The sequence below is a fragment of the Pipra filicauda genome, unplaced genomic scaffold (genome assembly GCF_003945595.2).
Source record: "Pipra filicauda isolate LSUMZ 115617 unplaced genomic scaffold, ASM394559v2 scaffold335_size1511353_pilon, whole genome shotgun sequence".
In the NCBI taxonomy this organism is placed as follows: Eukaryota; Metazoa; Chordata; class Aves; order Passeriformes; family Pipridae; genus Pipra; species Pipra filicauda.
The window spans coordinates 988,749-1,012,829 of NW_024104460.1; the positions used below are offsets into that span (position 1 = coordinate 988,749).

Consider the following 24,081-nt stretch of genomic DNA (forward strand, 5'->3'; position numbering starts at 1 on the left):
TTAGTGAGAGAAAACAGTCATCTCTGCTCAGATAAATCATCTGCCTACTGAGTGGCCTGTTTCACTCCATCTCTATCACCATCCTGCGCAATAGCTTCCTCATTGGAGTACCCAACTGTCCTGTGGAGACAGAGACTGTTGTCAGACATTCCTTGGAGGAGGAAATTCTCCACAGTTTGCAGAATATCAGTAACAGCGCTGAGATGGACCTCCTTGGTACAACAGAGGTGCCGCTTTTGCACATTGCTTCGGCTCAGTCTGGATGTTGCACGTTCAGCTGGATTCTCTGCAAACAGGAGAAAAGCTGGGTCTGCAGTTGGTCCTGGCTGGCACCAGAAGCCACTAAGGTACCCTCCAAGCAGACAGCGCCTCCCATTTTTTCCATTATCCACTCATATTTTTCCATTATCTACCAAATTAGGGGTTAAATAGTCTGCTTGCTTTTCGTTTTTCAGATGCCATCAATGGCTTGTCATGTGTCAGATAGGGAACCTGTTTTTGGCAAGCAGTCTCACAACAGCAGACTACCTGTGCTGCCTACAAAGGTGCTGGATAAGACCCGGTTCAGTCTTTCATAGTCCCCCTGACCTTAGGTGGCTCATCAGATTAATGAGTGAAGCTCCCCAGCTTCCATACCCAGTGGCACCCAACGGGACAGGGTGATTTCAGCTGGCTGGTGGTGTGAGTGCTGTGAGTGTACATCTACAGCAGATTGAACTATGGTCCTGGATGGTCCTGGCTCTTAGCTGCTCTGTCAGTTGAATGCACAGTACATTATTTTAAAAAGATTGTGTCCTTTGCAAGGGGTGGCAGGATGGGGGGTGGGAGGGCAGGGGATTTTTTTGTGTGTGGGTACAAGCACAATTGCCCAAAGTCATACTACCAAGTTAGTCATCACAGCTACTGTGGAGCTTGAGTTCAGGGGAGCACTGAGTGATTCATCCCACCTGGCACTATATACAGTGAGTAAAGAGAAATATTTCCTGTACCTAATCCAGACACCAGTCAGGCATCAGGCTGTCTGAATATGAGCAGACATACAAATGACAAATGTGTGGAGGAACAGGAGAAGCTGGGAAAAAAATGAGAATGTATTTTTCACTCAGAGGTTAGCACATTTACCCTGAACACAATCCCAAAACCTAATGAATCAGAAAGCGTAATTGTTACATAGACTAATTTCAAAACAGAGCTACTCATTAAAGATTAAGGGAGAGAAAAGGAACATGAGGTTCAGACCTTTTATTGAAATTTTGCCATATTAGCTCCTCCTTGGTAATTTTTTATGGTTCACATTTATTCAGTTCTTCATTCACAGGATTCTGTCAAGGCTCTCTAATGTGCACCAAGTACAAGCTTCATTAACTGTGTTATCTTTCAGCTGAGCTTTATCTGTGGTTACCAAGCCAGTGTTAATCAATGACATTTTAATGTTAAAAAACAAGGAAAAAACCCACAAAAAACCCCAAAACAAACAAACAACCAACAACAACAAAACAAACAAAACCAACCAACCAACCAAACAAAAAAGGCAACTTGATTTCTTTTGGTGTTTTTTTGCATTCGGATTTCCAAAGTTTCATTACATTTGAATACAGACATATTTTATATTAGACACACTTTGGATACCCATTAGAGAAAATGAGGCTTATGGGGCATTCATTAAGTTCTGGGCTATTTAGACTTTCACAGTTGCCAGCCTATCTTCTAGAAATGTTGAACTTTATCTCTGGGATGCTCTTTCATTGGCACCTGGTGTCTAAGACTGGGAGGGCTCCTTTGCTATGGACAGTTCTCTTTTGCTGTCCCTTCAAGGCAAAAATCATCCTTAAACTGTGTTGCTTGACTCTAAGAACTATCAGAAATTTGTATGGGTGGGATAGAGGTGTTTTACAAAGTGTTTGTTTTATTCCTTGGTATTTTGTTATTTTAGCTGATCCTTCTGAATAACATATGTCAGGTTTTTCATTGGAACAACAAGTAGAGAGTGGATGATAAAGTCTGTGTCTTTTTAGAAAGCAAAGAGGAAAATGCCTAGAATGAAAATGTTGAAAATTAACTCTTTTGGAGTAAGCCAAGATAACTTAAAAATAGTCACAGTTAGCCATCTTATACTTGGTTAAGAAAGATCTTGGGGGGTCTTGTACAATCTGTGCAGTGGCCACGATGTCCTGCTCCTCTGTCAAGTCTTCTGAATTCATGTGGTGCTGTTTTCCCAATAAGGCTTTCTGGTAGATGTAGAAAACTTTATCAGGCTTCCCCTGTGTCCTGCCTACAGGGTGGGATCTGTAAAAATTCAATCTGCCTAAGAAGATATAAATATACAGGGTTCATATATAATATACAGCAGGATGATCAGAGCATCTTCCCAGTATATAAGATCCATGCACAGACATAGTGTAAAAGAGCCATTGCAGCCAGCATTAAGGTTCTTCTTCCTGTGGGGAAATATAACCACACAGTTTATATCACTCAAACATTGTGGATCTAGTTAATAATCTCAGAATCATAGAATCACAGGTTTGGGTTGGAAGGAACCTTGAAGATCATCCAGTCTTTACCCTCCTGCCATGGTCAGGGACACCTTTCATTAGACCACATTGCTCGAAGCCCCATCCAACTTGACCTTGAACACTTCCAGGAATGGGACATCCACAGCTTCTCCAAGCATGTTCAAATAAGGAGACAGTTGAAATTTTAGGAAATCAAGAAAGAATTTGTTTTGTGGGCTTCCATTATCCTTTGCAAATCCCTTAGGATGTTTGGTGACCACAGAGAGTAAGAACCTTAATAGGTCTTTTTGCATCAAAAAAAATTCTTCACAGCTGCAGTAATTTTCTGTAGGAAGATTTCATAACTTGTACTTTTGTCTACACTTTATTTCTAATGTCCCTTAGCTTGAGAAGAAGACAATAAAAAAGGGATTGTAAGGCTAATTCTAGTCTAGTCTACATTCTAGTCTAATACATCTTGACTAATTCTAGTCAAGATATATTAAATGCAGTAATACTCAGACATGACATAAGTGTTAAGAATTTGTATATGAAAGAAATTAAAAACATTCTGGAAGGAAAAGCTACCTAAATGTCAGAAAAAAAGAAATACAAGCTATAAAATCCTGTGAAAAATCACATAGACTGAAGTAAGATACATGTGCTGTCTTTACTTAGCAAAGAAATCACAGAGGATATGCAAATAGGGAATGAAAATGGCACATTTTTACTTGATTCGAAAGCATTATCCATAATAGCATCTGCAATGTGTCTGCAATAATAGGGTGTAAATTGGAATTTACATAGCAGATCTTTGAAAGCAGGCTCTGACTCACAATGTGAAAATGGTGTCTCTAGTAAGCAAAGTCATCCAATGGCAGAAGAACTTCGCAGAGCATCTCTTGCATATTCCAGGATCTACCCATTTACCCCCTTTCTTGATTGCACAGAGTATTCATCTCAGGCGTGTAATGACAACTTGAATGGCTGGTCTTGGAAACCTCTGGTATGTTGCTCCTGAAAAGACAAGTCATTTTCTCTGGGCTGAATTATGTTCTTTTGAATGGTGATAGACTGACAGCCCTAAAGGCTGGAAACCCTCTATTTATGTTCATCTCCCTCAACCTGGATTTAATAAACTGTTCCTGTCTTGATTCCTGTCTGTTAAGTGGGAAAAGGGTCACTAATTTAACTGAGTCAGCAGAAGGATTCTTCCACTGTTCTTTTTATTACCTCCATGGCTTCAATTAAACACCAGTCCCCAGTAGTATCCAGTCCAAGGATGACTGGGCATCTTGATTCACATGGTGCTGCAGAGCTGAGATCAGATCTGGTTTAGTTCTGATATTTCTTGTCTATACTCATTACTCTTCCCTTTAATTTGCTGGCTGATGTGCAAAATTTGTCAGAGCTAGTGTTAATTCAGAGTCCAGGATGGCATTATTAGTTTTGGTTGAGCTTTGCTAAGTCAGACTTTTGAATATTTCTTTAGATTCCCATGAAGAATCTGTCTGTCCAAATATAAATGACCAGTATAGACATCTTTTTTTGAGCCTGTTGTTTTCTGATAATACTGACATAAAATAGAGAAAACAGCACTTTTAAGGTATTTGTCTGACCTTTCTCAGGGTATAGGGTAAAATGGATTTAGACCCTAAAACCACTCAGTTCTCCCTATGGAATATATACTGCTGGTACCATGTCTAACCTGACAAAGGCAGAGGTAAATACATGTTAAATCAGAAAAATGGCACCTTTGTAATTAACACCTGTTTTTTTGCTAGACCACCGCAAGCACCCCTGAGGTTCTGGTGTCATCAGCCATAGTTAATAATGAGGTAGTCTGAATCAACACAGGTTGAGGAGGGAAAGGATGGCTGTGTCTCACAAATCTCCATATTTTATCTAATGTGTCTAACTATCTGAGAAGGTACAGAGATACTGAGAATGCTCTTTATGTTCCTCTCCCGAATCCAAGTCCTAATCCAAATTTCAAAAGTATCGTTAAATGTTTGATACCATTCATTGTAATTTATGGCTGCATACAGTTAACTCAGTTCTGAGGGCTTTAATTAGAGAGTAAATGCATGTTAATTTTTCATGATACAGAGGTCTGTCTGGTAAGTATTAGATTGATAGGATAGACATGCTTTTAAGGTAAGGCGTCACATAGGTATTGTGTATTACAGAATCACAGGGTCACAGAATGGGTAGAGTTGGAAGGGACCGCAGTGCATCATCTGGTCCAACCTTCCTTCTCCAGCAGGGTCATACTGGAGCACATGGCACAGAATTGCATCTAGAATATCTCCAGTGAGGGAGACTCCACAACCTCTCTGGGCATTATGTCCTAGTACGCGGTATTAATGACTTTTGAGCATAAACCTACTGAAATCAGAGAGGTATATGTTTCCTGTATCCCATATGCAGTGTGGTGAACTGTCAATCTCCCTCCAGTTCCATCAAATAGTTTAGTTTTTCTTCATTTCCAGAAAACATGAAAAAAATCTTTTATGGTTAGTAAAAAAAAAAAAAGTAAAAATACAAATGTACTCAGCACTAGATTGGTCTTTCCTAAGTATTAGCCTTCCTCAATCTATGTGCCCCAGTCTCCTGGCTAAGAAATATTTCGAGTTTTACTCAAAGTAGCTGTATCTGATCTTTACGTCTTTCTTCACCATGTTGTTTCATTTTTCCTGACACCTTAGTTTTTATACCACATGCATTTTTAACTCAGTTTGAGTACCTCTCTAACAATACAGACTATTGGATTTTGTTAAATTGTATAACCCTGACATGCTTTTATGGCTTTCCCTAAACTCAGTCTGTGATTAAATATATTCTCAGTCTTCTTGTTGACTTAACTGTTGAAAGTTCTCAGGCAAAACAGGCAGAACAGACTTCTCTGGGAGCTGTATATCCATCATAAAATGGCTCTAATGTGTTATCTATCCAGACTGGTTGTATTTTTCATGCTTTATCACAAATCAGTGTCAGATAGATTGCAGTTTGCAACCTGCAGTTGTTCATTGGAGTTAACTTGGCTGTCAGGACAGCCTATCTGCAGTGCTTTAAACTTTCATAGGGCCCCCTGGTGGTCTAGTGATTAGGATGCAGCACTCTCACCACTGCGGCCCGGGTTTGATTCCCAGTCAGGGGACTTCCCCGGGCAGATGGAGCTTGTCAGCCCTGTAAGGCCATCCATCTAAGAGAAGGTCACTCTAAACAAACCTACGTCCTGAGGACCTCGCTGCCACTGTCCAAGCTCGCTCGGCCCCGGCAGCTGAACCTCAGGATTAAAGGGTGGGCTCAGTTCAGCACACACTGTGTCTCACCTAAAAAATCCACTGCGCAGGCTCGAAGGGTAAAGACCTTTCCCAAATCTTTGTTCGCGAAGACTGGCCATGAAACTTTCATAACTTTTGTGCATGAACTATTTTTCTAGCTGGCTGACGGATCAATGCTGTGTCATTAAAACATATGGAACAAGGCTGTGTTACCCTTTTGAGTTTGATTTAGGATATATGGCATCCCAGCCTTCGTACTTTTTAGAAGTGCCTGCACATAAATGAATGCAGTATGGAACCACTCAAATCATGAACCTTAAAAGTATTTTACTTATATTTTAGATCATCCTCCAAATCTTCAAAATCATTCAAGACTTAGAACTCCACCACCTCCAATATCACATGCTCACACTCCAAATCAGCATCATGCAGCCTCTATCAATTCCCTAAACAGAGGGAACTTCACTCCACGCAGCAACCCCAGCCCAGCTCCTACGGACCACTCTCTTTCTGGAGAACAACCAGCCACTACTCAAGAGCCAGCCCATGCTCAGGACAACTGGTTACTTAACAGTAACATCCCACTGGAGACAAGGTAGGTCACTTTCTTTAGTACTTAAAATGTTCTGACTGTGTGTGCTAAGGATGTTATGGAAAATACACACATCTGTAGAGCTAGCCTTCTAGTTTGTGAACTGGTGTTTGACTTATGTATTTTGAGTTGTATTTATTATTCCTTGTGTCTTTTTATTTGGACTAGGAGAAGAGGAAATTGCTCTTCTTTCATAAACTAAAATATTGTCTTTAACAGCTGTTCATAAGGTTATTTTCCTCATTTAAAATTGGAATCAGGATCATAGATTAAAATGTTCTTTGTTTTCTTTCTTTTATTTTCCTTTAATGTCTTTTCTTCCTATGTGGTAGGATAAATCAATATCCTATTTAAAAACCTGAAATCAGTCAGTATATTGAAAAGATTTAGCTTTCTAGCTGTGCCTCGTCAAGCAGGTACTTTTACAGTACATCATCCAGGAAAAGTTGACCTTGTTTTACCTAATGAGGAGAGGTCAGCTGCTGCGTTTTATTGTCTTACAATATTGCTTCAGCAAGCAAGAAACACTGGATAGCAGGGCATCAGTCAGTTAATGGTGCTTCTATTTGGCTCTTAAGTTCTGTTCCACCTAAGCAGCACATGAAGGGTGTGATAAGGGTGCAGAGTTGTTCTAGTTCATAGCTTTGTTCAGGTTCTCTGTAGGTTCTGGAAAAAAGAGTTCCCATACTACCTCAACCTCATTCCTTCCATCTGGAAGTGCTGTCGCACTTGTATTCTCTTGAGGTTTTGCTTCACCATTTCCTTTGCTACTGAGAAGCCAGTGGAGATGCTGCAGTCGTGGTGCCTTTTTCTATCTGGAGAGGTCTTCCAAGCCTAAAACCTGGTGCATTTACTCAACTGTCTTTTTTCCTTTATTTGTCTAACCTTCTCAAACCAACAAGATTTTAGACAGCAAAAAACATACAGTAACTGAAAACTGAGACAGGGGCCAAATTTGTCCCATTGCTATCTGTGGAAATGTCATTGAGAGCAGCAAAAGCTGTGTCTGTATCCTGGGACAAATTGTACCCAGTTTTGCCAACTTCTGCTAAAAGAATGTTTTTAAAAATGAACACTTCTCAATCTTTTTGAGAATGAGCTATGTCTGCTGGCCCTCTGAAACTTCAAAACAGACCTCAATATCACATTTTATGGCATTTAAAGATAATTAATTTCTCTGCGACTTCTTGATTAAGAATACTCAACTAAGAACTGGATCCAAAAGATTAAGACAAAACTATAAGCAAGTAATGCAAGTGTGATTTGACAACAGTTTCAGTAATTATATTATGTTACTAATTCTCAAGCATATATACCCAAGCAGAGTTTTATGTGTTATTTCTTCTTAAAATTGTATTTTAAAAACCTTAGGTACCACTCCTGGAGCCCTTCTGGGATAATGCTCCTTAATTATGGTAGAAACCCTGTGCCTTTTTCTAAACTGGGTTGTAAATTCTTTGTAGAAGAGATAATACTGGTTTAGTAGTGCAAAGACATCCTCACATCTGACTGCAATGTCTCAGCACCCACCACATTACAACTGAGAAGGAATGTCCTTGCTGCTGGATCAGTGGAGAAATGTCAGAAATAAAAACTCTTTGCTATAAACATGATATGTCTATTTGTCCAATTCTGGTGGCAATCAGAGTGCTAGAGAGACAACTCTACCACATCTTATGGAGGAGTTTACAGACAGAACAATTATCTGGCTAGTCCTAGACTGTCCCTGTTAAATTGTAAATTAGTACATCCTTAAGGGCTGTCCTCATTTATTCTCTGTGAAATCATTGTGGGTGAAATTTATTCAAGATCTGAAGCAGACTGCTCTTTTTGAAGGTTGGATTGGTCCCCTTATTGCTGTCAGACTAGAAGTGCACTTTCTGCATCATTTAATGGTTTCACTTGCATCACAGATCAGTGACATTTGTACTTGATCCTCAATCTAACCATTTTATTAATTTGGTAGAAAACAGGTTATTTCAAGACTGATGTTGAGGCTTTCAACAAGTTGCTTGAAATGGCATAATTTTGCCCAGTGTTCCTTTAGACAACAAGTATTTTGGAAAATAATGTGTAATTTTATGCCAAATAGCAAATTATCATGACTGACTGTTTCTTCACTTATGCAGCATTAAGAAAATAAAATGTGTTATTATGGTGTCATAAAGCGAGGAGGCTGTGCTGCATAGATGAACAGTAAATCTGTGACTAATCTCCTCCACTCTGACAGTCTACTCTTCTGACATGCAGAGGTCTTCCATTTCTCTCAATGGGAATTCTGTAGGCATAAAAGACCAAGCTTCAGAGCTGGTTAGCGGACTCAGATGTCCAATTCCACCTCTTCCATGAAGCTGATCTGCCCCACTACAAAGATTTTTAGAACCAAAAAAAAAAAGACCATCACCTAAGAGAATAAAATACTTAGTATGTAAAAATATAAATCCTGGCCCAGAGACATTAATCCAAGAATTAAGGCTTTTGAAGTTAGGAGATTATACTAATCTCATGTCAAAAAATGGAATTGTATTTCTGTTGAATATCCGTTGGTTTTTTTTAATTCCATATTGGTCAACAGAGAGAGAGAAAACAGCTGAAGAAAAAGCTGCATCTTTTAAACAGGGATTGTCACAGGCTGTGAAACTTGCCTGCACTTACAGACTTTAAGCAGCCCAGAGTTTGAAGAGACTTGATTTTGACTGCCATGGACTTCAGGCAGTATTCAGAACTGGGAATTTCGAATGTTTTGTCACTGCCTGGAAATTTCCATACTGTAATGCAAAGGCAAGCAGAGATGTGTAGCACAAGTATTCAACTGACAGGATAAGCATATCTGAGATTTTATATGTTTCAAGAGGAAGAGCCCCTCCTCTTCTCTCCCTCCTTTTCATTAGTTTCCCTTTACTCCCTTTTCTCTGTTTCTCCTTTATCCTCTTTCTTTTCCTGTCTGCTCCCTTTTTTGTTGCTTTAAAAGCCATGTATTATCAAGGTTGTGATGAGAAGATCTTTGCTCAGCAGTCACTCCTGACAGGTAAGTCAGTTCCCCCCATATTTATTCCTCAGTCTTCTTTTTCCTGTGGCCTCCTTTCTGTTCCTTTACCTTTGACCATGTGGGAACAAATAAATGCCAACTAGGTGAACGTTTAGTTGACAAACCAACAGTTTTCAGGAGACTTCCATTCCCAGGAAATTTCTTGTGGTAATATGTAAGGTCAGATTTCTGCCACCACAACTCCTAATGAGAAAGGAGAGTGTTTTGTAACTAGCCAGCGATTCACAGGTGATCTCCAAGGGAGCAGACCCTGTCCAGCCTTCAGTGAGGAGGACAGTCATGCATCAGTCACCTTGGTGACCCAGCGACCTCTCTGTTACAGATGCAGACATTATGAGATTATATAACCCTCCCCTCTTCTGTTTTATTGACAATCCACAACTGAAATTCATGGAACCAATTTGACATGGATTTTAACTACTGATGAACTTTTATTGATTGGTGTGTTGCTAGAAGCCTTGCCTCTTACTCATTAAATGCTCAGTGCATGCACATATGTTGCTTCTTTTTGCATTGAACTCAACATCCAGCCTTTCCTGCATTCCCAGGGAATGTGAGGAAGCCGCGAACACTTGGGGATGGATGGATGTCTCAAGTGCTATGGCACACAGCTCATGCATGTTGATCCACTTTACTCCAAAGCTATGAATAGGAGTCACTTCACTTTTATTTAGATAAAGGAGTAGATCTGTACTGTCAAAGCAGCCTGGAGGCCTCCAAAAGCAGGGAGTTGAGCTAAATGAGTGCTGGCATTAAGCAGCAGGAAGAGGAGGGATTAGAAATGAAAATTAAAGTTCAGGACATTTTAGAAGAGACAGTATCAAGGTTTGTATAATGTGACAGGACTGGTTTCTCATGGTTTAGCATGTTATCCTGAGTCCAGTTTCTCTGACAGAGGAATTCTTGTTTATGTCAGTTACATCCTCTAAGCTCTTAATTCTGTGTAAGTGATAAAGTGTCACAATGCTATTACGTTTGGTTTGTTGTTTTTTTTTTCTAGTTTTGGCCAGGAGGTTTATTCACATTCAGGTTTAGATTCAGTTTTGATGCTAAAAGCAGACATGGGCAAAATCAGGACTGTTTTTTTTTAAAAAAAACATGGGAAGAATGTTCTTTTGCCAGGTCCTGAGAAACAAGCCTGAAGGTGAGAAAGACACAGTCTGTTCCCAGCTGTGCCTCTGACTTAATTCTTTATGTTCTACTATTCTCCTCAAAAAGTACAAAACAGTTCACCATTTATAGGTTAAAATGTGATTCATGCTGGGGAGGACAGATGCTGCAAAGTGCCGCTATTGTGTGCAAGGTCAATCCCAGGCATTTTCATGTGCAGGCGTGAAATAAGCAAGGTATCTTGCTTATTGCCTGTTTATAGCCAGATTATAGCCAATACTCTCGTATTGGAATTTGGGTTACAGCTTAACCTGTTTCTAGCTTCTGTCTGCTTGTCACTGAGAGACTTTCCTTGGAATACTCATATTGAGCAAAACTTGCATTTTGAGACTTCTAAATAGGAAGTTATTGCTCCACAAAGGAAAAACAAATTAATCAAATTGGTAACTAAAATGTTCTTAAAATCCAAAACTGAAACTAAAGCAAAGGAGTGGTAGATTTTTGCTAGAAATCCATAAGAATGTTAGATGCAAGTGTGCTACCAAAGTATTGGCCCAAGTGGGATATAGATACTGTGCTGTACCTTTTCAGAGTAACAGTAATATAGATGGAAGAGTATAACCAGATTACAGCTGTGCTGGATTGAAATCTACTCCTTTGAATCCAGCAGTTCCGAAGGTTTCACATGTTACTGGCAATAAATAATGTGAAATGAGCAAAAACATCAACTTTTTTTTATACATGCACATGGGCGTGTGTGCTTATATGTGTGTATATGCATATATATAGTGTATATATAAAGAAGGGAACATTCTTAAAAGCTATATATGTATATGTGTAGCCTCTTATACATATAAATATATGGTCCATCATTCTAATTCCATTCACAACTGCACTATAACCATTGTGGTTTATAAAATCACACCTCATATATGCATGACTCACTGGCTTCATTCATGTTTCCATATGTATGTAGAAACATAGCAAAGCAGACATTCCTAGAGACATTGCAGGACAACCTCATTGAGATGGACATTCTCACCTCCTCCCGACATGACGGTGCTTACAATGATGGGTATGTGACACTTACGTGGTCTTCCTGTTTACTGTACAGTCATTATGATCCTTGCATGAAAGCATTTGGTCATATCAGTGATGTTTAAAGGCAACACCACTGCTGCCCTCTTCCAAGATGGCTTTGAAAAAATGAAGTTCTGGGGCTTGGAGCATTGTGTCCTGTACATATTAATGGCAGACTCATTAATATGCTGGTGAACCACAGCATGCCATTTGCTTTTTCTTCCCTTGTTGTTTTGAAAGTCATTTCGTTAGTAAGAAGTACCTACAGCAATTTCAAGTCCCATATTAACTAAGATTAATTTAATTTTCATAAAAATCTTAAACCATTTTGTGCAGGCAGCCTGATACTTCATTATTAAACTGATGTCTTCCACATACCTTATCTGACAAGTGTCTGCTAGTGGTTTATGTAAGCCAAGCCTTTGAGTTTGACTTACCCACCCATTCTGGCATCTTCACTTAACTTTTGATCACTTGACTTTTAAGTTATAATCAGCTTTTAACTTGATACTTAGTGCCAAAACTGTTGAACCTTGTGTTGGCAGTGTCTAATTTGCTAGCCATTGTTTACAGATCTTTTTGGTGTACTTGAACACTGCAGGTACCTCTTTGCTCAGAACAGATACATTTCTGTCTAAATAAATACTTTTCAAAACACAGGATAGTATCTGACTTATTGTAAAAATCAATGGTTTTATGTAGAGCATTAGTAAAAATAAAGGATCTTTCTCTAATGCTCAGCAGTCATGCTTAGAGTAACAATAAAACCATGGCTGTAGTACTACAAACATCTATTTTGGAGAATTATGTTTTGCTTTTTACTGCACAAACTAGTGGCTTTTCTGCATGGTGATGTTTCTGTATGTGACATTTCCCGCTGTGACTGCACAAGTGACTTCATGGGGAAAACAGAGTCACATCTTCATCTGGTGTTAGCCACTGGCTTGACTGACTCTCAAGGGTCCATGCTGATTGCATTTGCTCTGGCTGCAAATCTGGCCCCATAAACCATGGCAGAATGTGCAAAGTGCATTGAGGCTGTTTTTCAGTCCTCACAAGCTGCATTTTTGTTTTACATCAGCATGGTGATAGATGAGTCAGATCCGTTTCCCAGGTTTCATTCCCAGAATTTGAATGCCTTGTACATCACGATGTCCCACCAAAATCAGGTTTTTCATTTAGGATTCCTATGGACAGAACTCCCACTGGGACGTATCATTTCGGGAACTCATGAACTTCAGTGTGTTCTTTTTGTGCTGACTTTCATGAGTCTCGCATGAGGTGCTCATAGGCTGGCGCTCAGGCTGCATTTGTCATAATGGGCAAAATATGGTACCTCCCAATGTCACTGGACAGGAAATACTGTTGTCTTTGACAGTAATTCACACTTTTTTAAAGGTAGGCATCAAACTAAGGTGCTCTGTACTGCTTTCTGGAAGCAGGTGCCTCTCCCCACTAGCAATATACAGGACTCTGATGCTTTTAGCCATGCCATTGTCCAATACTTAAATTTACTGTGTGGGGACAGTGTGAATATTCCCCTCTGTGACAATTTGGGTGCTCTGGAATGGCTTAAGCTCTCTTTCCCCATCTCCGTTCACCAATGCCACACAAAAAACGCTCTCATGCAGTGATCAGTGAATAGATAAATGCCCCCCTCTTTAATCTGACCTGCACTCCTCTTCAGCCTCTGTAGGGCATTTCTGTGGGAGTGTTAGCAGGCTCCCAGTTCTGCCCGTGCCACCAGTCTGTCGTAGCTGTGCTTGGGATATTCATCTCACTCTAATGCCAGCTCTTCCACAGAGGGGACTCCTGCCCTTGAAGAGTTCTCTGTGGCATTGTTGGCACTGTGATTTTTTGTTTGGTTTTGTTTTCCTTTACTCTGTGTGACTTGCCTTTGATTTTTATTCTTCTCTTTTGTGCATGCCGTTCATGTCCGTAGCCAGCATTTTGTGAAGCTGCTTTCCTCGTCCTGGCAGTAGTCGCCATTCTCCCACCCCACGTCTCCCTTGGCATCGATTTGTCTGAGGAGTCACTTGCTGTTGGTCTTTCTTCCCTCAGGCACTTCCTGTTCAAACCTGGAGGCACTTCTCCCCTTTTTTGTACAACATCGCCGGGATATCCCCTGACGTCCAGCACTGTGTACTCACCTCCCCCTAGGCCCCTTCCCAGAAGTACCTTTTCTAGGCCTGCCTTTAACCTGAAGAAACCCTATAAGTACTGTAACTGGAAATGTGCTGCTCTGAGTGCTATTGTCATCTCAGTCACGCTGGTGATCCTGCTGGCCTATTTCATAGGTAAGCTCGTTTCTGTTTGTTTTTCTTCTTTTTATTTCATTTCTCTACAAACCTTCCATAGTGCTAATGTTTGGGAAGCAAAGGGTCTAGACTGTGGTACAGAGTGGTAGGGAAATAAGGCCTCTGTTGACTTAATTGTGGTTGCAGTGTTATGCAGTGTTATGGTAGGAAGCTTAACATATGTCATAGAGCCAGAAGAGCTTAGTAAAACGTGAGTCATATGTTGTGCTCCCTTCAATGTCATGGACTGTTTACATCCTGCAGAGGAAAGTGTACCTGGAGTGAGACAAACCCGCCAGGTTTTCTCTAAGCAGCCCATTAAAACAGACGGTGAAGTCTGTGTCCCAGTCACATCCACGTCCATGGGAGTTGACCTTGATGGGACAGGGTCAGAACCAAGATTCTGATCCACAAAAATGTGTTTTAATTCTATCATTTGGTGACACATCCATTTTAGTGACATTTAAGCAATTATATTGAAGTTCACAGGATGACCAAGAGGATGAAGAAGGACTGGGTTTACATTGTGGTTCAACAGAGGCTGTTTAGAATAGGGGAAGCAGGTGAAATTTGCTTCTCAGGTGGAGAAGCAGTGGATTTTTCTTGCACTGTGCATGATCTGAACTTCTTTTGTTTGTGAGGTTTGTCAGTGTTCATTGAAAAACAGTATTCTTTCTGTATGTTGCAAAAGTAGTTGAACTACTAGAAGTGAGAATTGTATTTTTAAGCCCGTAAAGTTGTAGTGTTAGCATTACTTTTTCTTCAGTCAGATGTGATATTTGTGTTATAAATGTCTTACAAAAGTCCATTCCTAGACTTCTATGTTAAACTGTCAGTGGTGCAAGCTCTAGTTGTCAGAAGCTTTTAGATATGATCATGGGTAAAAAAGCCCGTTTCTCATGGCACAAATGAGTCTTTTTGATTTCACTGTGACTTCCTGTACACTAATGATCTATAAAAGGTTGTGGTTAGAGTTACAAATCTTAGTCTGGATTGAAAGATTTTTGCTTTTATTTCACGTGAGTATAATTAGCACTACCACAAAGGATTGCTTTTACTGCGTTCCTTTTATGTACACTTCTTTAATGACTGATACTTTTCCACTTCTGCCTTACTCATATTCTGGTCACTTTTATGTCTCCTGTAAGAGGAGCAGGAATGATTAATTAACCAACATTAAATCAGCAGCAGTTTGATGAAATATGCAGTCAGTTTTCATCATTTGCTATGTACATTTGGACTCGCCTTTCTCATTTGTCTGGTATTCTCCTTATGCCCTGAACATGGTTCCTTTGGACATTATCTCAGTGTGTCAGAGGAGAATCATTATAACTCAGCATAGAGGTGCCTGTAAATTCTGAAGGAGGATGTGTGTGTTATTTGATAGATTGAGAGGAGTTGGGTTTGCCACTCGTTATTCTTGAACTCAGCTCTCTTTTTCAGTGTTCTCAAAAGATCACGCTCCTGCTTAAAATCACAGTTAGTGTTGTTAAAAGGTAGGTCCACTGAGCGCCCTCCCATCCTTTTTTTGTCTCCATTCAGATGAATTCTGTGGCATTCACTAGACTCCATGGATGGCTGGCAAGGTGCCAGAAATGTTTATCAGGTTGAACCGCTGTAATTATGGGTCATAATTACTAATTTCTAAAGGAACTATCAATTATTAAAAATCAAATTCAGTGGTTCAGTTCAGCATAAACATATTTAGCAAAGATTGTCTCTACCAGACCCAGTGTTCTAATCAACAAGCAAAAAGACAGATATTTAATTAGATTTTGATGAAAAATTGTGTTTAATTTCAAGTATAATCAATTATTAATTACTGTAATGAGTGACTCTGGCGGGGTTTACTAATTAACTCATTTAAAAATTATGAATAACCTTTTCATTTGTAATTATTTTTTACATCCTGTCAAGTTGCAGATGAGATTTGTATCACCTAACCCAAAAGAAAAAAAATTAATCAGGGAGTCAAAATGTTTGTACTTTCACTAAGTTAAGCTGAGACATTTTGCATTCTGATATAAACTGTGCAGTTCTTAAGAGGACCTTGTTTATTCTTTTAAATAGCCTGATCTGTTTAGAAAACAAATTGCTCTTTTTCTCCAATTTTATGTTTTTCCCCCCCTATATTTGCATAGTTGCATTTTCTTACAGATGCTATTTCTCATTTAAGCAGTATCTTGCTCTCTTTGATGTCATGGGGACAATCTGAATGGTAAGATATAACTTAATCATGAATATAAGGTCTAATCTATATAACAGCTCATGAGTGTTTGGAACTTTAATACTTTCTGTCTGCTCTTGTTAGTTAAAACAACCACAGAAATTATCTTTTTAATGACCATTTTCATCCTCCAGAGCAAACTAAGGTCATTGGAAAGGCTCCCATTTAAGTGAATGGGCTTTGGATCAAGCCCCATGGCAGCGGCTTGGCATGTAATCTAATTATTTGTACACTGATTGGTTAATGGTAATCCTTCAGAATAGTATCTAGGCCTTAAGAATGTTCCTCACAGCATCAGACACATCACCATCCTCTGTTTAAATATTAGAATATTGCACTAATATTAGAATATGAGAATATTAGAATATTGCATTAAAATAATAGCACATTGCAGGCCTTACCTTCCTGCAGAAGTGTGTGGAGCTACAAATATCAAGAGATACATGAGAGACTCTGCTGTGGGCAGTACTTTTTGTGTGACAGATGCTCAGACACAACTGTGATGGGCAACTGTCTGGGGCAGGCAGAGCCATATGGAAACAAGAAGGCATTGTGTCCTTTCTGAAGTTCTTTGCTAAAGCCAGTTCAGTTTTGAAATTCATCTGGAGCACTTACTAAATCATTTGTTTGAGGCTAAAAGGTAGAGTTTCTACTATTTTATGTAAGTCTTTATGTTATTTAGCAGTCTGAGGTGCATTTATCTCACTGAGCTGTTTCAAAGAAGAGGAGAGGAGGCATTAGTAGACGTCCATGACAGCTGAATGTCTGGTGTCATGTGTCCACACTGTGATCAAGCTGAAGGTTTTACAGGGCTGAGTGAGTCACTGGTCTAGAGAGATAATGACAAACAAAATATAACAGGGTTTTAAACATCAGAAGCTGGTTTTTATTTTAATTAAACAGCTTTTGATTGACTTGTTGCCACCTTTTCAAATATTCAGACACCACAGTGAGGTGGTGGCAACAATGCCTGTCAGTGTTTTGTGCACACATGGCTTATGCAAATCTCGGCAGAAGCTTGTCTTGTGGTGTGAGAGCACTGAAGAGAAAAACGGGGGTAGATCAGGGCTGTAACATTAAAATGATGGAACCATTGAAATCAAAAACCTCTTTGAGCAGCTTGTAACTGCCCTGCTATTCTAGGAGGTCATGAAGAGACATCACTTTAAAATTAAATCCCGTTTTAGGACTGTCCATTCAATAGACACCTAAAAAAGGAAAATTTTCATGGCTGTTGCTGGGATGTGACAGGGTTCATATACCATTAAGCTCTACCTTGGAGGGCTAATTTCTAGCAAGATTATAGCAGAGCTAATACCGTGAGGTATGTTGCTATCCAAATACTTTTCCAGCAGTTTCTGTATCTGGTAGATGCCAGACCTGCTAGCAGAGCATTGTGAAGAGTCTCTGACATTGCTGTACTGTTTGGGAGGAAGATTTCTGAGTTTAGAAACAGAAAAGACCTGTTTACTTGTCCAGATCTCCATGCCCAGCAGCTGTTTGGCTAGATCCATGGAACAGTTTCTAAATGAATTAGTGATGGAGAATAGTTTCTGCCTGCTTAAACAGGAGGTATTATCCTCTGCCTGATGTATACTCCAGACTAGATGGAAGTACAATTTGACGTAGTTAGGCACTTGCAATTTTCCTGTACTTAAGCATGTGCTGCGGTCGCATTGCATGAACAGCAAGAAAGATGGGCATTTGATTTAGATTAAAGTTAGGGCTGGAAAACATATTATGAAGCCAAAACAGTCATTCCTTTTTATTGGAGACAGAGCTCTCTACTTTTCAGTTCTGTGTTCATTTGAACTCTGTACAGATGCAGCTTCACTTAAAGAACAGTGTTTCTTGCTGCAGGCAAAAGGCTTTGACAGTAAAAGTGTGTTAGGACTATGATGTGTTTATAAAGTGTCTTTTGTTTTATTGTCTAAGAATCACCCTGAAAGCTAATTTTAGCTCAGTTTGTCCATGATTCTTTGATGCTATGGAGAAAACACAATTTAAAGCAGCTCTCCAAAGCTCTTAACAATCTAACTAGTTAGCTGTGATGTATAGTATACTAATTACCATGGTGTTTACATGCCACTAGAGATCCATAGGAAAAGTTAATTATTAAACCTGATCCATATCTATAGATCCTACATTTATACCTTCATATTAAGATTTTTATTCATATTAAAATATAAACCAATTTATTACCCTGCCAACAAGCTTCTTTCACTTTCTGCTTTAATATTTCTTTCCTGATCCCAGATTAAGTTCTATTTTGCTACTCTTGATGTTTGTTCTTTTGATTTACAAGGATTGTAAATGAAAATTTTTGAATGTTTTCTATTTCTGTCTTGTCTTAGATAAAAGGCAGAAATGGAAACTAAGCAATCTGTTCTAGCATCTAACAAAGCCTTTATGTTAACAGGAGCTTTGTGGACCTTTCTTGGTTCTTTCACATTTTCACAAAATCACTGTGATAAGCTCATGTAGTAACTGTGGGTCTCATTTACTTAATTTTATCCTTAATCTATAAAAATGCCAGATCCAGTCTGAAAGATGCTGTAGTATTATCAATAATATATTTTCTGTACTATAGAAGTTTGTGAAACATAACCATTTCAGGACATTGGTTGAAAGGGACAGAGCACTACCATTTTTATCATTTATAGTAGAACTTGAATATATGGGGTTTATTAAACCCCACATTTTTATTAAAACTGGCTCTTTTTGTACAAAATGCAGACATAATTAGTGCCACTCCATCACTGAGTGGTACAGCTTAAATGACATCTGGCTCTTCCTTTCATACACCATGGCATTTGAGAAATACGGGCCATATTCTTCTTGTGCACATGCTCCTCTTAAACTGTAGCGACTCCATTTCCTTTAGCACTGGTTCCAACGCATTCAGAGTCAGTGGCATTGCACCCAGTGCCTGCAACAGGAGCTGGAATAACCCTGGAAAAGTCTGCATATATTTTTGTATATTCTTGGTTCTGGAGATTGACCTGACTAAAGACAGAATATAAATCTGTATATATGTTGATCCTTCAATCCTTGAATGATCATTTTTGTTGTTGAGCTCCAAATTTTTCCACTGTAAATTATCTCAGGAAGGCTAAGACATGAAAATAGTCTCAACCTCATGGAGAGATGCCATCAACCTGATGTGTGATCAAGCTTCTTTGTGATCATTCAAAAGTGCATAGAGTTGCAGAAATCTTTTTCCATCTTTTGTTCTGTAGCAGAGAGATGGGAAGATCACAGAGCTCTGTGTTAGCCTTAGTCACACTTCGCTATAGTAGAGAACCAGTGAGGGCAGCTGCTGTGTGTAAAGCCTACAAGAGGCTGGTGAGTAGCAGTGAGCTCAGGAAAGCTACCTGTGGGAATCTGGCAAAAGAGACTTTACTGGGCCAGATCCATAATGAAATAGTGAATCACTGAAACGCTTCAGCTCCATCACTTTACTAAAATTCCCCCATCTCCCTCTCCACATGCATGCACACACAGAAGGTAACCATCAGAGGAATGAGGAAGACACAAAATGAAATTAATGGCTTTAAACTGAAAGAGACTAGGTTTAGATTAGATACTGGGAAGAAATTCTTCACTGTGAGAGTGGCGAGGCACTGGCACAGGTTGCCCAGAGAAGGGGAGGCTGCCGCATCTCTGGGAAGTATTCAAGGCCAGGTTGGATGGGGCTTGGGGCAGTCTGGTTTACTGGAAGGTGCCCTTGCCCATGGGTTGGAACTAGATGACCTTTAAGGTCCTTTAAGGTCCCTTCCAACCCAAACCATTCAAGGATTCTATGAAAATTAAAACCATGATGGCATATATTCAGTCTTATATTTCCCCCTGTTTTGTTGTCTTTTGTTCCAGCTTTAAGTGCATGGTGGTATGAATTATAACTCAGATCTTTTATTTTTCCTCACCTGCAAAGTCAGCAAGAGCTCTTTGATTATTAGGGAATTGGGTGCATCTTTTTTTTGCTTTGAATTTTCCATTGTATGTTTGGATAGCAGCTACTGTTGGCTTTATAATTTAGAGTAAAGGAAGTACAAGTGATTTATCCGCATCTTTAAAAAAAGGTGATAAAGGTACAAGATCCCACTATAAAGCTATTCTTGTGAAGATCGGTTCATTCAGGTGGGTGTTAAAACCTCGCCATAGAAACTCCATTAAAGAACATTCACTGTTTCAATCTAAAATCTGTAACCTGACATTAAAAGTGTTGTGATTGGAGAAATACACCATGATGTAGATGCTATTGAAAGAATCACAGAATTATTTTGATTGGAAAAAACCTCTAAGATCATTGTGTCCAACCTTTGATGGATCGTGACCATGTCAACTAAACTATAGCACGAAGTGCCGCATCCAGTTTCTTGAACGCCTCCAGGGATGGTGACTCCACCACGTCCCTGAGCAGTCTATTCCAGTGCTTAACAACCCTTTCCATGAAGAAATTCTTCCTAATGTCCCACCTGAACTTCTCCTGGCACAGCTTGAGGCCGTGTCCTCTTGTCCTGTCATGAGTTGCCTGGGGGAAGAGGCTGACCCCCACCGTGCTACAATGTCCTTTCAGATAGTTGCAGAGAGTGATAAGGTCTCCCCTGAGCCTCCTTTTCTCCAGGGTAGACAAACTCAGCTCCCTCAATTGCTCCTCATAGGCATATTAATATTGGGAAGTATTAAAATGTAGGTATTCCATTTGATGACAATGTGTTCTGAACTTGGCGGCAAAATTCCTGCTTTGCAAAGTGGTTAGTACTTCTTCAAAGTCAAGAGTTATAAAGATCCTGGTCAAGTCTGCATCTTTTCTCAACTAATTAAGTGTTTATTGGAGACAGGAAGAATTATGAGGATTCCCATAATTTTCATTTTAAATTCTTTTCTCAATTTTCAGTGTTAAAATCCGTAAGCACTCTCACGTCATGTAGGCTGACCTCTTCAGACATTGAAGGCTAGCAAACACCAACCACTTTACCATCTTTACACAGTAAGCCGCATACCTACTTCAGTTTTTTCCCAACTTATATGTATAAGGATCTCATTAGCTCTTTTTGGCTATAAAAATTACATTAAAATATTGTTATACAGCATTCTTGTACTTCTTAAGTAATTTTCACTCTCTGCTTTTCAGTTGCCAATGTCCCATTTCACAGTCACAATTTGCTGTCCATTATCTGAAGCATGTAAGGTGACCTTTGACACTTTTTGTTTGAATCATTCAAATTTAGAAACTGCCCAGCTCTTCTATTTATCTGTTCTGTCCTCATCATTGTATTTGTCACTTGAATAGTGTTTGAGTCATCTACATGTTTAGTGATCCATGATTTTATATTTGCTTATGTAACACTGATGTAAACATTGAATAATTTCAGGTTGACTGTCAGTTGTTGAATTTCACAAGAAATTGTAACATATGATGGTTATTCACCAGCAATGATAATACTAAGGTCTTTCAGTTAGTTTTAAAATACATGTATAAATTGCTCTTTACCATTGGAAAGTGCTTGTTTCTTAAGTCAAATGAAATTAAATCAAATGTCTTACTAACCTGTAATCTTGTAAAAAAATTAGTGGCTGTTTTTCAAGATCTGTTTTTCAGAAAAGCAATACTGTTGGCCTGAGCTACCACATTCATGTTCTTTATTCTGTATCAGTTTAATTCTGTGTTATATTTTCCATTATTTTGTCTGTAATAGAGGTCAGACTGCCCAATCCAAGTGACTTGCATCCTCTTCTTTTCCCTTCTTAAATATTTGTACAGCATCAACCCTGGTAGCTGGTTCAGTATTAATCAGTGAGTCAGATTCCTCTTCTGCTGTATCATTTACAGGGTAAAAGTTAAATGAGGCTGCAGATTTAAAAATGTTTGTCCTTGAATAGATGTAGTTTAATATAATTCCTAGTTATTAATAGACTGGAAAAAAACTTATTTCCTGTGAATTAATTACATTATCGTAGTTATTTTAAATAACTAAAAAATTCTTACTGAACACTTCAACCTTTATTATAACATAATTAACAATTTCCCCATCTCCATCAAGTAAATAGCTATATCGTTGGTCAGTTTGCTAGGTTTCAGTACACTTAAAAAAGTGTTCTATTGTTCTTTTTTTAATTCCAAGCCATTTATTTTTTCTTCATGTCCTCAGCTTCTTTTCACCTCTCTGCATGGTTTTAGATTTATATAGATTACTCTTTGTTTCCCTATTGTTCTGGGCTTTTATATATCACTTTTTTTATTTCTGCTTATTGTTTTATTTTGACACTGAATGAAGAGGTCCTTTTGTCAAAGTCTGATCCTCTTTCATCATTGCGGGATCATTAGAAGAATGCCTTCCATTTAGAAGTAGTCCAGCAATATGACTGATTCTTTAACTAGTCGAAAGCAGGTTGAGGCTGTATATCCAGAGGGCTCATCTGATCTGGGAGTCTCTATCAGTGTGCCATGAAACCACACATTAGTTAGCCCTTTAGATGCCTGATCCTTTTGTAAAATTGAGAATCTTTAATACAAAGAGAGATTAATTTAATTCCATCTGTTTTTATTAAATGGTAAGATACAGGCTCTCAGCCCATAAGCTTTTATCAGTTGCTTTTAGTGAGGTTTTATAGCTGCTATAAGCCCCCAGAAAAGAAAATAACAGCAGGCTGACTCCAGAAGTGCTGGCCTTGCCTTTATGACAGTGGCACAGATGTGGTGCTGTAATCTTTATTTCACAGCTTTGATTGACCTTTGCACACAGATACTGAAAAAGAATCAATTTTACGGATCTTAATATCTCATGGAAGGAGTTCTCCTCTAGTCCATGTTTTTATTTCATACTAATTAGTGTGAAGGAACATAATTTAATTACAGTTAAGTGGAGACAGAGAATTGTTTGCCATAATGGGGGGTTTTTTCAGTGTTTTTAAATACCATACATTTTTGTGGGTAACTAGTCATAGAGTAATCTCAATTAGGGATGTCACTGACAGTGAAAAATATTCCTCAGTTATAGTTTAGTGTTTCTCTCCCATCCTTTTCTAGCATAAATTAGAAGATGGCTTCAAAGCCTACTTTGCAGCCAGGTCATACATTTCTGTTGGGTATGTGAAGTGATACATTTTTCAGAGGTTTTTACCTGTAGTTAAAGTTGAGCTATGTGGTAGATATACATCTTTATAGGGTGAAGTGTTGTTGTTAAGTATACTGCCCAGATAACATACTAGGTGACCTGTAAAATAATGAACAAAAGGTCCAATCTACTCTTTCCCACTCTGTTAAGATTTCAAACAACTTCTTATGCTGAAACTTAAAATCTCCAAAAGGACCACTTACACACCTCCCCTTGAGATACTGGAGTCTGATGCACAATGGATAGTTAGAGGTTGTTGAATCTTTGTCTTTCAATGAAAACCTATAAACATCATCACCAGCTTTTCCTATCTTCCTCTCTATTTGATTTTATCATACTGTAACTTCCAAGCCTGTCCTTATTGCAATCAGAGGCTTTTGCCTAGAAAGATGATGAGAACAGCATATGTTGGATGTTTTCAAATATGATAGCACATGACACAGCAGCAGCATCACACCTTGCTTGCCTAGTACAACTGTAGCATCACGTCGTTATGCAAAGAGACTCTTTAAAAAGCAAAGCAGAACCAGGCAGTTAGCAGAGATGATGGCTATGCTTACCCTAAGTATTTCAAAAGACAATCTAATTGGACTATCAGTGGAGCAGAATCTCTTTTAATTATGGCAGAAATTGTAATGAAATCAGGAATCAAAAGGGCTTCCTGAGTCTTTTGGTTAAAAAAAAAAAAAATCCTACAATCTAAGCATAATGATATTCCAAACAGTATTAATCCAGGTGGTCAGTAACAGTTTATTTATATAGTGTACCTTCCCCAGTCAGACTGCATCATGGGCAACTCCAGTTTGGGAAACATGTATGTGAGACC

The 24,081-nt window shown here is 38.9% G+C and overlaps 1 protein-coding gene across 13 annotated transcripts in view; it reads left to right on the forward strand.

Moving 5' to 3' along the window:
* Window positions 1-24,081, forward strand: part of TENM4 (teneurin transmembrane protein 4) — a 750,083-nt gene that overhangs the window by 528,357 nt on the left and 197,645 nt on the right. For 10 of the 13 annotated variants that reach the window (XM_039384005.1, XM_039384003.1, XM_039384001.1 and 7 more), the window contains 3 exons: window positions 6,122-6,374; window positions 11,507-11,605; window positions 13,672-13,907. In XM_039384005.1, the coding sequence (XP_039239939.1) occupies window positions 6,122-6,374; window positions 11,507-11,605; window positions 13,672-13,907 (588 nt within the window). The remainder of the gene's footprint in view (window positions 1-6,121; window positions 6,375-11,506; window positions 11,606-13,671; window positions 13,908-24,081) is intronic. The other 3 variants (XM_039384009.1, XM_039384010.1, XM_039384015.1) reach the window with 1 other exon arrangement.